The sequence below is a fragment of the Rutidosis leptorrhynchoides genome, chromosome 1 (genome assembly GCF_046630445.1).
Source record: "Rutidosis leptorrhynchoides isolate AG116_Rl617_1_P2 chromosome 1, CSIRO_AGI_Rlap_v1, whole genome shotgun sequence".
NCBI classification, from domain to species: domain Eukaryota; kingdom Viridiplantae; phylum Streptophyta; class Magnoliopsida; order Asterales; family Asteraceae; genus Rutidosis; species Rutidosis leptorrhynchoides.
The window spans coordinates 570,659,365-570,671,986 of record NC_092333.1 but is presented as its reverse complement, the minus strand read 5'-3'; the positions used below and the strand labels follow the sequence as shown (position 1 = coordinate 570,671,986).

The 12,622-nt window shown below is 32.3% G+C and overlaps 1 protein-coding gene and 1 long non-coding RNA gene across 38 annotated transcripts; both read left to right on the top strand.

The window, feature by feature from the left end:
- The first annotated feature begins 1,210 nt into the window (after positions 1-1,210).
- On the top strand, positions 1,211-7,927 carry LOC139865650 (uncharacterized). Of its 34 annotated transcripts, none has more exons than XR_011775609.1 (12): positions 1,211-1,536; positions 1,675-1,763; positions 2,006-2,065; positions 2,388-2,607; positions 3,459-3,598; positions 4,133-4,200; positions 4,282-4,330; positions 4,473-4,872; positions 4,983-5,063; positions 5,743-5,871; positions 5,936-6,550; positions 7,136-7,927. XR_011775609.1 is itself a non-coding variant. In XM_071873242.1 (11 exons), exons 5-9 carry the CDS (start codon positions 3,556-3,558, stop codon positions 5,745-5,747), a joined length of 372 nt encoding a protein of 123 aa, XP_071729343.1. In that variant the 5' UTR covers positions 1,211-1,536; positions 1,675-1,763; positions 2,006-2,065; positions 2,388-2,607; positions 3,505-3,555; the 3' UTR covers positions 5,748-5,871; positions 5,936-6,550; positions 7,136-7,927. The 34 variants fall into 34 exon arrangements, 14 of the variants coding, with proteins under 14 accessions (XP_071729343.1, XP_071728601.1, XP_071728988.1 ...); XR_011775160.1 differs by having other exon boundaries at positions 4,127-4,200; XR_011774773.1 differs by having other exon boundaries at positions 3,459-4,032; positions 4,127-4,200.
- Positions 7,928-8,676: 749 nt separating this feature from the next.
- Positions 8,677-11,987, top strand: LOC139881881 (uncharacterized). 4 transcript variants are annotated; one of them, XR_011771761.1, is made up of 6 exons: positions 8,677-8,778; positions 8,923-8,990; positions 9,774-9,872; positions 10,286-10,346; positions 10,434-10,484; positions 10,598-11,987. It is a non-coding gene; the product is annotated as an uncharacterized lncRNA (long non-coding RNA). The 4 variants fall into 4 exon arrangements; XR_011771759.1 differs by having other exon boundaries at positions 9,688-9,872; XR_011771760.1 differs by having other exon boundaries at positions 8,689-8,990.
- Positions 11,988-12,622: the final 635 nt, after the last annotated feature.

The window sequence follows — 12,622 nt, the reverse complement described above, 5'->3', positions numbered from 1 at the left end:
CCATTTTTGTTATATATATATATATATATATATATATATATATATATATATATATATATATATATATATATGTATGTATGTATGTATATGCTTACCTTTATTTATGTAACTATATTTATTTTCAAACAACTGTTCGTGAATCGTCGTGAATAGTCACAGGGTAATTGAACATATGAACACAGTTTCAAAATTTTCGAGACTCAACATTACAGACTTTGCTTATCATGTCGATTTCATATTAAGATCAAGTTTAAATTTGGTCGGAAATTTCCGGGTCATCACAATATGGCCCCAAAAAAGTTATTCTAATATTATATACTTAGGTTCATTTGTTAATACAACCGTTATAGCATTAAGTTGTAGCTCAACTGGTAGTGGTCTGCCTCTCTTAGCGAGATGTCATGAGTTCTACTCCGCTGGGCTGCAAACTGATATCCAAAAAAATACAACCGTTATTTTAATTTATCTTAGTACTTAGTACTTATGACTTTAATAGTATTATTGAACTTACTAGTGAAATGACCTGTGAAACCACGGGTTTGTTTAAACGAAACAGTTTAATGATATGTTTTAGGTATTAAGTGAATGTAAATGCTAAAGTTATTTAGTTTAATGACCCGTGGAATCACATAGTCCGACTAAGAAACTCGTCAGCTGAACATTTCATCAAACACCTAAAATGCATATTAAACAATCCTCATCCAATCATAAGATATAATATTGGTTGTCATTTTATTTTAAAAGTGTAAATTAAAAATATAAATATAAAATTGGTTTCCTTCTACCTAACTTTTATACCTTCTCGTACTCAATTCAAAATAATTAATTACAATAATTTAAAATTATTTAATTTTAATAATTAAAATAATTATTAATAAGATTTAATAATAATAATTAATTAATAAGATTTAATTTTAATTCAAAATTATTTAGATTAATGACATCATCCACAATGCTTAGATTTTTTTTTTTAATTTTTTCTTAACAAAGAAATTAGCCTAATAATGACATCATCATTTTAGCAATATAATAGAAATTATAGATATAGATATAGATAGATAGATATAAATTATTATCTATGAAAGAAAGAATTAAACCCTTTTATTTATTTATAATAATAATAATAATAATAATAAATATACTACGTATAACAGTACCCTCCCTTTCTCCCCTTCCACTCACATCTGGATATATACTAATTGGCGTAAAAAACCCTGCAATCCCATCGGTCAAAAACACCCCATTCACTATTTTTTTTTTTTTTTTTTTCCATCCATCTCTCATTCTTCTTCTCTTCATGCTTCCAGTAACTTCCCCCTTCTTCATCGCCTGATTCCTATTTATTCGCCATAGATGACGGTCAAACACTAGGAGTTTAGTGGTTTCAGTCGCACATTTGTCAGTGGTTGACGGTAGTTGATGAACGATTTTTCCCTTCTGAAGCAATTGATGATGGTGAAATTAGATTAGATTAGGGTTTATTTACATATTGTTATCTGAAGGGTAACAGGCATGACACCTTCTTTCGATTTTGAGGTAAATATATGTTTTCCGTTCTTCCAATTGCGAATGATGCTGCTGCTATATTGTGTTTTGTTATTGCTATTTTCCCATTTTTTATTGTGTTGGTACTAATTCGATTTTTGTTGTGAATCTTCATTGATGAGTGTATAGTATCTGTTAACCCAAGGGTATGTGGACATGATTCTGAGTTGATACTGCAATAATAGCCTTTGATTTTGGGGAAATTATTTTTTCATAAGGTAATAATTGAATCTTGAAATGGCTAAGCATTTGATGTTGAAACATATGATTTAGTTAGTAGTGAAACTTATGAGAAGAATTCCTATATAGAAAAGTGATAACTTGGGTTGAAACATATGATTTACTTAGTACTGAAATTTAGAGGTTAGTTTAAATCATGAAATATGATATACTGTACTTATCAAAATTATCTCAAACATATTCTATCTCAAACATAATCTGTTTTTTACATGTAATATAGCAGCTACAGATGGTGGGATATCGAACAGAGAAAGTAAAGTTTGTTGGTGCAGCACGCCAGGCATGTTCTATTTATACACCGAATTCACATTGTGTGTGTGTGTGTGTGTGTGTGTGTGTTACATGATTGCAAATGTCACTAACCAACTGATGTTTTAATCTTTTCTTTTATGTGTGTGTGTGTTACATTGGTATAAATCGGGCAGCTACAAGTAGTAAAGCGTTTGGTGTTTTTATCTTCCTTTTTCTTTTTCTTTTGTGTTTTGACATGCTAACTAAGAAAAGAGCTTGATAATTCGCGGGAGTTTCTTGCCGAACCAATACAAAAGATTCATTACGTGAGCTGCAACTATACTTATACAAATATACTTGATATATTGCAGTGATGTATAGTATAGAATTTCAGAAGACAGGCTTGCCCCATTGTCATATATTATTGTGGATTAAATCTGGAATGCAAGCAGCTGGACCGAAAGATGATGCTCGATTTATCTCCGCTGAATTACTATACCAGAAAAAAGACCCCTAGAGCTTTAAAGTCGTCTCAGATAAGATGATGCATGCTCCCTGTGGATTACTAAACAAACATGAAGATAACAAAAGGTATTTACAGTTTTTATAACGTGTTTTTATTTGTTGCTGTTTGTTGCTGTGTATGTCATTTATTTGTGTTTTGGTATGAAAAGTGATTGATAATGCCTACGAAAAAGTGATTCTATAATTCTGTTGATGTTGTTATGTCGTTTGTTTCTGATGGTGTAAGTGGTGTTCAAGGTTCTAATTGTCTTAGAAGAAAAATTTTTGTAGTTAGTGTTGTTACTATTAAGGTCAGAAGTGGTGAATTAATGTATTGTGTGTGAATTATTTCTTATCATTTGGTTAATTTTAAGGATTATTGTGGTTTATTTAGTAGGGTTGTTAACAGTTGTCAGTCTGATAATGGGTCGAAATTGACACAAAGTATATCAAAATGGGTCATCAAATGTTTAGTCAGAGTATTATAGTAAGTTAGTTTTTGTTGCAGCTGTAGATGGGTTTATCCAAGGGTAGTGACAATAATTTGTATCTCCAATGTTCATTTACTGCCTTTTGAGTATTTGTGATAGTTTAATATGTTTAATGCTATGTTCTTTATTGAGTAGCTATTGCATCCATCTAAAGTAATCACTAAATCATTATAAATTTTTATAGTAATTATTTGTGCTTTTGAACCCATTTTTCCTGTCTCTCTTCATCTCTAAATGGATTGATGATAATATAGAAGGTCAGCATTCGTTTTATTTCCAAATTTAGTGTATGTAATCCATTAATATTCTATTGTAAGTGTGTAGTTTAAATATTTTTTTCAGTACGTTGGGTATGAATGTATTCACGTTTTTGTTACATGTGCTTAATGCGTTGCCATCGTTCTCTTTTGGTTGGGCTTTTAATTCTGGGTATTTGTATGTGTTTAGCGCGTAATATAAAGATAAAGTTTACTTTTTCCCATCGTTGTTGAAGGGAGAGGAAATTCATCACAAGTACGTCAACACATTGTCTTACCTCGGTTTAATGAGTGCAAGGTTGAAAGGAGATAGAAAAGTGAAGGTGAAAAGTGAGTATTTGATTTTGTCGTTAATTTCATTTTGCTGATTAATAATAGATTTCATATTTATGACTTATGGTACTTATGAGTTATGATTATGATGATACATGTTTGTATACGTACTATAATACCCATTAAAATCAGGGTCTTTACCATTTTTGACCCGATTGTTGCATACAAAACGGGTGACTTGCACCATGCTGATTTGAGTCCTTCTCAATCTAAAGCTTTAAATAAGGTAATGTAAAAATATACTTCTCATATTTATAAGTGCTTCTTGCCTCATGGAGTTTCCTTTATTTATATGCTTATGATGGTTAATGAGGTAATTTGTATTGAGATGGTTTGTTGTGCCAAGCCAAAGTACGACGAGAAGGCTAAGACGACATGTATGAATGAACAAATTTGTTAAGAGTTGTGACCGTTGACCAGTTTCATTTGTAGTATGTACAATTTTATTATATGTTTCCTTCATATGTATATTGTGTAATTTATAACATTGTGATTCTCTCGATGAACTTTGCCATAATATGAAAGTTGCAGGGCATAGTGTGGTCTTACGACATGAAACGCTGGAGCAAACACGAAGACTTAATCTTGATTTTGCTGAGGTACAATTGTTGTTCTATGTCGTATGAAGTTTATTTTCCTTTCCAATATTTTCATACGTGTGCTGCATTTTTTTTTAAAAGATGGCTGGCTTCATTAATAGGCAAGTGTCTTGATCGAATATATCATGGAGTAAGTTTTCTACTTATTACAGAATAAAAAAAAAAAAAACATTATTTAGACATATTACAAAATAAATATATTTAAAAGAAAGCAACCATATTTGTATTGGTAAATTAACTTGCTTTTGTCCATGTATGTTGATGGTATTCAGGAAATTCATCCCTCAATTAGAGGAGAAGTTTGGAAATTTTTACTTGGTGGTTACGATTCTAAAAGCACCTTTGATGAACGAGAAGAAATACGACATAGACAAATGGAATTTATTATTTAAATGAATGTTTCTGGGTCAACTCTATGTCTGTTTGACCTGCATCATAATACACTAATCTTGCCCCTTTTAATTTATTTGTATAGTTTACTTATGTTATTTGTGTACAAGCAGGAATATGTTGCGTTAAAAGAATCATGTAGTCACATGTTTCATGTAGTTGGAAGTGGCAGGTTTGTAACTGCACGTGTAATTACATCAAATGGCAAACCAATTCGAGATCCGGTTGTATTCTTAGGTACAGATTATGATGATGTTTCAACCCCACAAGATCAAGAAACTGGTAAGTTCTAATTTTTTGAGCCCTATTCTAATTTTTTGAGCCCTAAACGGGTAAACTTTTTTTTTTATAATCGTTGCTAATTTATAATACAGTGAGTTATGTACTTGCAGTTGGCCCGAATCCTGAAACAGTGGTTACTCGGGAGCATGATAAGGAAGTAATTCAATGGAAGCTTGCTCTTCATCAAATAGGTTATATATGGAACTATAAACACTTTCTTCTTTTATCATGTCTTAGTAAACTAAAAGAGATGATGTATAATATTTGTCAATCTGAATTAGTATTCTTTAATATTTGCCAACCTTAGTACAAAATAGCTACAACACGTACATAGCCATGTATGATTATTATTTGTTATGGCCAATTATAAAATGTATAGCCATTATACAGTTACCATTCACGTTTGAATGAAACCGTTAGCATTTTTAGAATGACAAATTGAAATGGTGAGGGGTCTTATAATAGTATCAATTATTAGTTTATTTACCGTTTTTGAGAATATATATCTATCGGTTTATGTAAACATTTTTTTTGATATATAAGAAATTCCGATCACATTTATAGACAGAGCTCAATGATTAAATTAATAAATAAAAGTAGTTTAGGCAGTTTGTTAATGTTTTTGCTGAACATCGTAGTTATGTTAGCTACCTCGGTGTTGAAATGCAGCTCATATTGGTTGTTTGCCTCATGACCACAACATTCCCTTATATACTAACTGTTCTTAGACATTCGTATACAATAGAAAACTACACAATTATTTGAGGCTGTCATATATATTATTTATTTATATTTGTTGCAGATTCTATACAAGGCACTATGGTGATTATATACATTATTCATTATAATGACTACTGTTAATTGCTGCAGGCTGAACCAAATAACACGGCCAGTGATTTAAGACCATACGTAACGGGGAAAATAACCAATGCAATATTATACGGCAGATGGATAGCAACAAACACAACAACATCAGCTCAAACACGACAACCTTCCAAGGTAAGAACCCACCAACAAAAAAATTGTTAAAAATAAACAAGCTAATACAAATATTATTTTGCAGATACAATATCAGTTTGTTACCACCAGTTTGCGTTGTACTTACCTTATCTACAATTACGATTAGCGTAGATTATTCCAACACATACTCTTAACTTGATGTTCTTTCAAATTCATTCGTACTATATAATTACTTATAATTATAATGTTAACTTCATGGTCGTTCAAAAACCCGCCGCGAAGCGCGGGCCACCAACCTATTATTATATACTAAAAGAGATGCTGAAATGCGTCGTCTCCTTTACCACAACCTTCAAAAACTACATTAACATCCTAATTAAAACCCTACCCCCATCTCCCAAACTTCCCAGCTCCATCACCTCCCACAAATTCATCGCTTCCACCGCCATCAGCGGTGTCCAGCGGCGCCACCAACACCACCACTCTCACAAGCAACGGAAACATCACCTCTACTCAACCGATTGCACCGATCGGCCGCCTCCACCGTCATCGCGCGCCGCTTCGCCTCCCCTAAATTCATCACCTCCACCGCCATCAGCAGTACCCAGCGGCGCCACCAACAACACCACCACTCCCACAAGCAACGGCAATAACACCCCCACTCAATAGATTGCCCCGATCTGTCACCTCCACCGTCATCGTACGCCGCTTCCACCATGTAAGAGATGGCTTATTCCATTTTTTTTTCAGTTCTTTCATTGTGATGAGATACATGTTTGAATCTGATCTCATGATATTTTTTAAAGCAACCAGGATTTTTTTAATGGCAGGGATGCATTTTTATCTTACTTTTAATTCGTCCTAGAATTATAGATTTGGTTTAGTTTTAGGGTTTTGATTAGTGTTGATTTGATGAAGATGAAATATGGGTGATGTATTGACAAAAGTTGAGATTAACAAAGGTTGGTGTGTTCTTTCATATTTGGTACTGATTATGTGTTTTATGCTTTAAAAGTTATCAAATTATATTTTGTTATATATTATGCAAAACAATTAGTTTCACTCTTTTTGCCATTACGGGTAACAAAAAATTTGATCGTTGAATAGAAAGGGGTGTCCAGGAACACATCTACTGAGTACTGACACATAATTTTTAGTGTGATTTTTAATTGTTAACTCACTGGTGTTAGATATTTTGTAATGTATAAACAGTTTTTGATATTTTATTAGCAACAAAAGTCAGGTTGTATAGTTGACATACTATATACTGCATGACAGTGGTTAATTAATTTTATTCTTACAGACAAATTTGATTAAAGAGAGCATAGGGATGGTCTACAATGACTTTGGAGATTTCTATTACGCTCATGGAGCACTTGGGGATGCATTTAAGAATTATATCGGCACACATGATTACCGTACAACTGCAAAGCATACCATACATATGTGTTTGAATGCAATTTCGGTTAGCATTGAGATGGGTAAGTTTACGTTGTTATAAGCTATGTCAGTAAGGCAGAGCAAAAAATAAGCTACATTAAACAGATTAAATTTAACACGAAATTCGATTTGGAGTTTCGTATCATTTGCCTGCTATTTTTTAATTTGTAGTTTGAGTTGGTGAAACGGCTAACGTCACCGTTAACATTAGGTATATGCTATCCGTTTATATACCATGAATTAGTCATTGATTATATGTTACCCAAGAAATCGCCTATTGATTATAAGTTAGTCTAAAATCAGGAGAAATCATTCACTTATTATAATTTTTGTTATATACCATGTTTTACATAATTTTTCCCATGCTCATTGGTTATAACTTCTTTTATATACTCTGTCTGCACATATTGTTGTAACAAGAGTTGAAGTATATATTGTGCAGGCTACTGACTTTGTATAGATTTCTCTCCATCATGCTCTCAAGGAAGCGAGAGGTGTATACGTTGGTAAGATTCAACACAAATGTGTAAATAGTGAATTTCAACGAATATATGCAATTGCGGTTGGGCTTTTAACCATTCAGTTATGGATCTAAAGAGATATTTCTATATTATGGTGTAAGTTTGCTGATTTTTTTGTTTCCGTTTTTTTTTTTTTTTTTTTGGTATTTTTTATTTTTTATTATTATTTTTTTTTTTTTTGTTTCTTGCACCAGCTGGAGCAGTTGTTATTATATGTTCAGGGTGTTTGACCTCCTTTTCGGCAAAATAAAATTGATTTTTGTATTTGGATCCTACCAATTGTTGCGATAGCAATTTTTGTTTATTTTTCTATATGTTTGCTTCTTTCGCTTTTCCTCTTGTTTAGCGGGGTGTTTGTTACCATTTTGTTAAAAGTAATTGTTTAGTATGTTTAGTTGCCAGCATTTGCTGTGGCTGTTAGTTGATCTTTTTTTTTATTTTTTTATTTTATTTTCGCAGAAGTGGCAATCCGCATGAAAACCGGACACATCAAAAATCAATCTCCATTGCAAACTTTGAAATAACAAACTACTTTATTTATACTTATTACGTATACCCTACAAACATTCCAAACATTCTTCCCGTCTACTACCGAACTTCACACGTTGCAAACATATCTATCTATATCTATATCTATATCTATCTATTCTATATCTATACTATATATAATAACAAACACAAAAATACATCATCTAAATTTCTATCAGCTAATCTTAACCTTTCATTCTTAAAATTCCCTTTAATCTACACCCTTAAAATCTTCACATCATTATGACCTCATAATCTCAATGATTAACACTAATTTGACTAAATTAGCCTTCATGAAAAAAGTACGGTATCAATAGAAAAAATAGGGGTTGTTTAATTTTCAAATCATTCACTATACAGTTACATAAAAAAAACCCTAATTTCCTATGAAGAACACATGCCAATCTTCAAGAACGAAAATCAATTCATTCATTCATCTACGTCCAGTAGGCACACGGTAAAGGCACAAGAAGATATCTTTTGATTTTCGAAATCAATTAAACAATACTCTTAATCGGGAAGAATTGTATTTGGACAATTAAGATTCGATTGTTTGAGTGCGATATCATCTAACCTAAGGGTTTATTGAATCTCATTGCAGCGATTGTCTTTTTGTGTGTGCTAAAACGACAACATGAGCTCTATTGATCGATTCAAGCTTAAATTGAAGTAAGTTAAACTGCTGATACATCATAAGCATCATCGTTTAGCTTCGCCTGTGGTCAATTTCTAACCCTAACATCTTTTGATTTGAGATCCGTGATTTAATTTTTTAGGTCATAAAGTGAAAATCAAATTGAACCGATTCTGTAAAATTAAAGCTTAGTTATGATGTATCAGTGTTTATAATGTTTCAGTGTTAATTTTGATTATATGATTGATTGTATTTGAAGTATGTGTGTGAATATGAATTTTCAAATAAACTTAGGTGTAATAATGTTGGATTACTTTAGTTTTATCTGGTTTTGGGGACTGTTCAGTTTAATATTTATCTGCTTATTGTTTAATTCAAGGTACATAAACAATTCCAAACAATCTGTTGCAAACGGTTTGTTTGCTTAGAACGAGTGGCTTAAACTAAGCATGTCGAAGTTTACTAAGATGTAAAGCATTTTGATCACGCAACCGAGACGATTTTAGACGTGTTTTATATGAACACAATTTTCAGACTATGCGCTTTCGACCCGTTTAAGAAGCACTTAATACAAATCAAATTGACCCATTTTTGTGTATATGGGTTGAAAAGGCCAACCTCTAGATATGCACAAATGACTTACTAGATCTATGTGTTTCAGTAATTCAGCTAAAACTCATGTTTGTTTTGGTCATAAAGGTATAACAATTGTAGAAAATGGTTATTTTGCAGAGCATTTCATCATTTGTTGGTACACGTTTAGATGAACAATTTAACTCTGTCACTAACCATTGAAGTTCATATGATTCGAGAAACAGGTGCGCTATATACGCAAAATCTAAAAAAAAAATGGTTGGGACTTTGGCAGATTTGTTAAGACAGTGTACTTCTTTAATGGACCTCCATCTCCTTTCAAGGTTCTATTTGTTCTTCAATGTGTGTTTTTCTGTACCTTTTAAAACTGGAAAATTAGGTAACCATGGAAAGTTGGCTACTGGGTCAAAATAAGTTTTGGGTCAGATTTTGTTGGCTTGCAAAATTAATTCAAAAAGTATATTTTAGTAATACTAATCTAATTGACAAAAAGAACGATTTAGTAGGTCGCATGGATTAATAATTCATTTTGAATTTTTGAACTGTTAACCCACTTGATCTGTTGTAGATAAAAATGATCTAAATAGAAATGGGTCAAAAGATACCCGGAGTAACTCTCTTATGTTTCATGGGCGGATATTTAAAAGCCTAATTGCAAGCTTGTCCGGACCATCATTTAGTGAGTCCGAGAAGTCTATGGAATCTTCTGAAAATGTTTTAGTGGTTGGTGCCACAGGTGGTGTTGGTAGCAGAGTAGTTTTATCTTGCAGTAGAAAGGGTTGCCCATTTGAGTTTTGGTACATTTGCTTATAAATCATATCCTACGTGATCTTTTTTTTCATCTGTTTATTCGAAGTTTTGAACTCATATCTTACTGCTCACAGGTGAAAAATGAAGACAAAGCAAGAAAGATGCTAGGCCCTGATGTTGACTTGGTGAGTTCACATATCAGAAATAATACAAGATATTTATTAACTATTTTGTCCACATCAACATTTTACTGCTTTTAAGATGCCATGTTAGCATTATCAAAACTTAAACTTTTCAGGTTGTTGGAGATATCACGAAAGTAAGCACGCCACTACCTGATTACTTCAAAGGAGTTAAAAAGTGATTAATACGGTTTCAGTCATCACGGGTTAACCAAAATAAGGAGATACTCCTGATCGGGCCAAATACAGTCAAGTAATTTTTTCAATGTTCGTTTTATTTTATTTTCGGATTCGCTTACAGTTACCTGCTAACAAAAGATACATGCTGTTTTTAAGGGATCAAATTCTTTGAACCAGAGGTTAAAAACCTATTCCTTGAAATTTATGAATTTGTGTTGTTTGACTTGCATATTCATTTTATCTTGATTATTGCAAGCAAATTAAAGCTGATTCGTCTGAAAAAGTGGAATATATTGAATTGGAATGCAAAATATAATAAAATTTTTAAAGGACGGTGTTGCACTTAAAAATTGCCAATTGGTCTTTGAATTTGAAGGTATGTGATCTTTTTACAACTGCCACAAATTTTAGTGTTGATGTGGATATGCATGGTACAGTCTTGGGTCAGTCCTTCAATGTTGGTGCTAATGTGGTGCTGATGTGATGTCCAAATAATGAGTGACATAGACATTGCAGCCATGTACCAACTCTCGACCAAGAAAGCCAATGGTGAAATGTTTGCTTTCTGGTGACGACTTGTGTTGTTAGATGTGATCCTTGATCCTTAAACTACAAAGGCTATATATATCTTATGAAGTAACTAACTGGCGTGATTTTGTGGAGTTTCCGATAAAGAATAATGTAAGGAGATTTGACAAAAAAGAAAAGCGAGCTAAGAAGGTACGCAGTAGTATTTTACCTTGCATATAATAATTTATGGGTGGTAATTTTGTAGATAGGAATAATGCATCTTTATATTCGATGTGACATGAGCATCTTCACTAATGAAGTTTACATTGCACGTTCGGTTTTTTGAAAGGAATCGATGATTGCATCAGTAGATTGTATTTCGACATTTGGCATGAAAAGCGCCTTTTAAGGTTGTAAATTACTCTGTATAAGTTGACCGGGTTTTGTTTTTGCTGTTACAGTCATTTTCCATCAATGAATTTCTGAAAACTGCTGAAGGTGAACGAGTTATATAGCAACAGCACCTAAAAGTGAAGATCTCAGTCAAATTGATGAAATGCACATCGAAGTAGCTGTGCAAAAGGACAATAGACTATTTGTCCCTTTCATATTGGTAAGTCATTGTTTTATTTATGTCATTACCATAAATGGCAGTTGAACAGATGAGCGAGTTGGTTACATGGGTCATCTTATGTTAAATTGACCCATTACACATTTTGCTATAACTGTTATCGTTGCATATAAAGTTTTAGTGTGATCAATACAAATGCAAAACTATATTCTTTTGAAAGTCTAATTAAATAAAATGATTTAGGATGTATTTGTGCATTTAAAGTTCACTAACTTATTTTAGAGCTTCTTTTAATTAATTATTCGAGTATAAAATTGGATTACATGTGTAAAGATACGGGTCAGATAATAGTGATGCTGAAATTTCATTTCGTTACTGACTTATTGACTTATTGTTACAATAATGACGTGACTCCTATCCAAGAGGTAAGTGTTACGTGTAAGTATGCCTAGCAAACGGGTCAGATTGGGTCGGTTTGGATAACGGGTCAAAATGTTTTTTTGGTTGAAATGGGTCATAGGTCAAATGGGTCAATTTTTTAAACGGGTCAAAATGGGTAAGGTTGGGTTGGTTTGAGTAACGGGTCAAAAAGAGTCACAGGTCAATTGGGTCAAACGGGTTACATCGCTTTTTATTTTTATTTTTTACATTTATTACTTTATTTTAGTTATTATTATTCATTAAATATGCATAAGAAACATTAATGTACATAATAAATGATATAAACATGAATGCTTTATAAATTTTTGACGAATGAAACTTTTTATGTTCGACCCATTTGACCCATTTACAAAACCCATTAGACCTATTTCTATTTATTGATCTTTGAGTATTGATACCCATTAGATCCGTTCATTCATTTTTTGTATATGAGTCAATA

What these genes read in the sequence shown, in the direction of transcription:
- LOC139865650 (XM_071870577.1), top strand. Translation starts at nt 3,556, where the DNA reads ATGAGTGCAAGGTTGAAAGGAGATAGAAAAGTGAAGGTGAAAA. An exon ending in TTAATCTTGATTTTGCTGAG is followed by an intron (nt 4,201 to 4,703) that starts GTACAATTGTTG and finishes GTGTACAAGCAG; the next exon opens with GAATATGTTGCGTTAAAAGA. An exon ending in CCCACAAGATCAAGAAACTG is followed by an intron (nt 4,873 to 4,964) that starts GTAAGTTCTAAT and finishes TTTATAATACAG; the next exon opens with TGAGTTATGTACTTGCAGTT.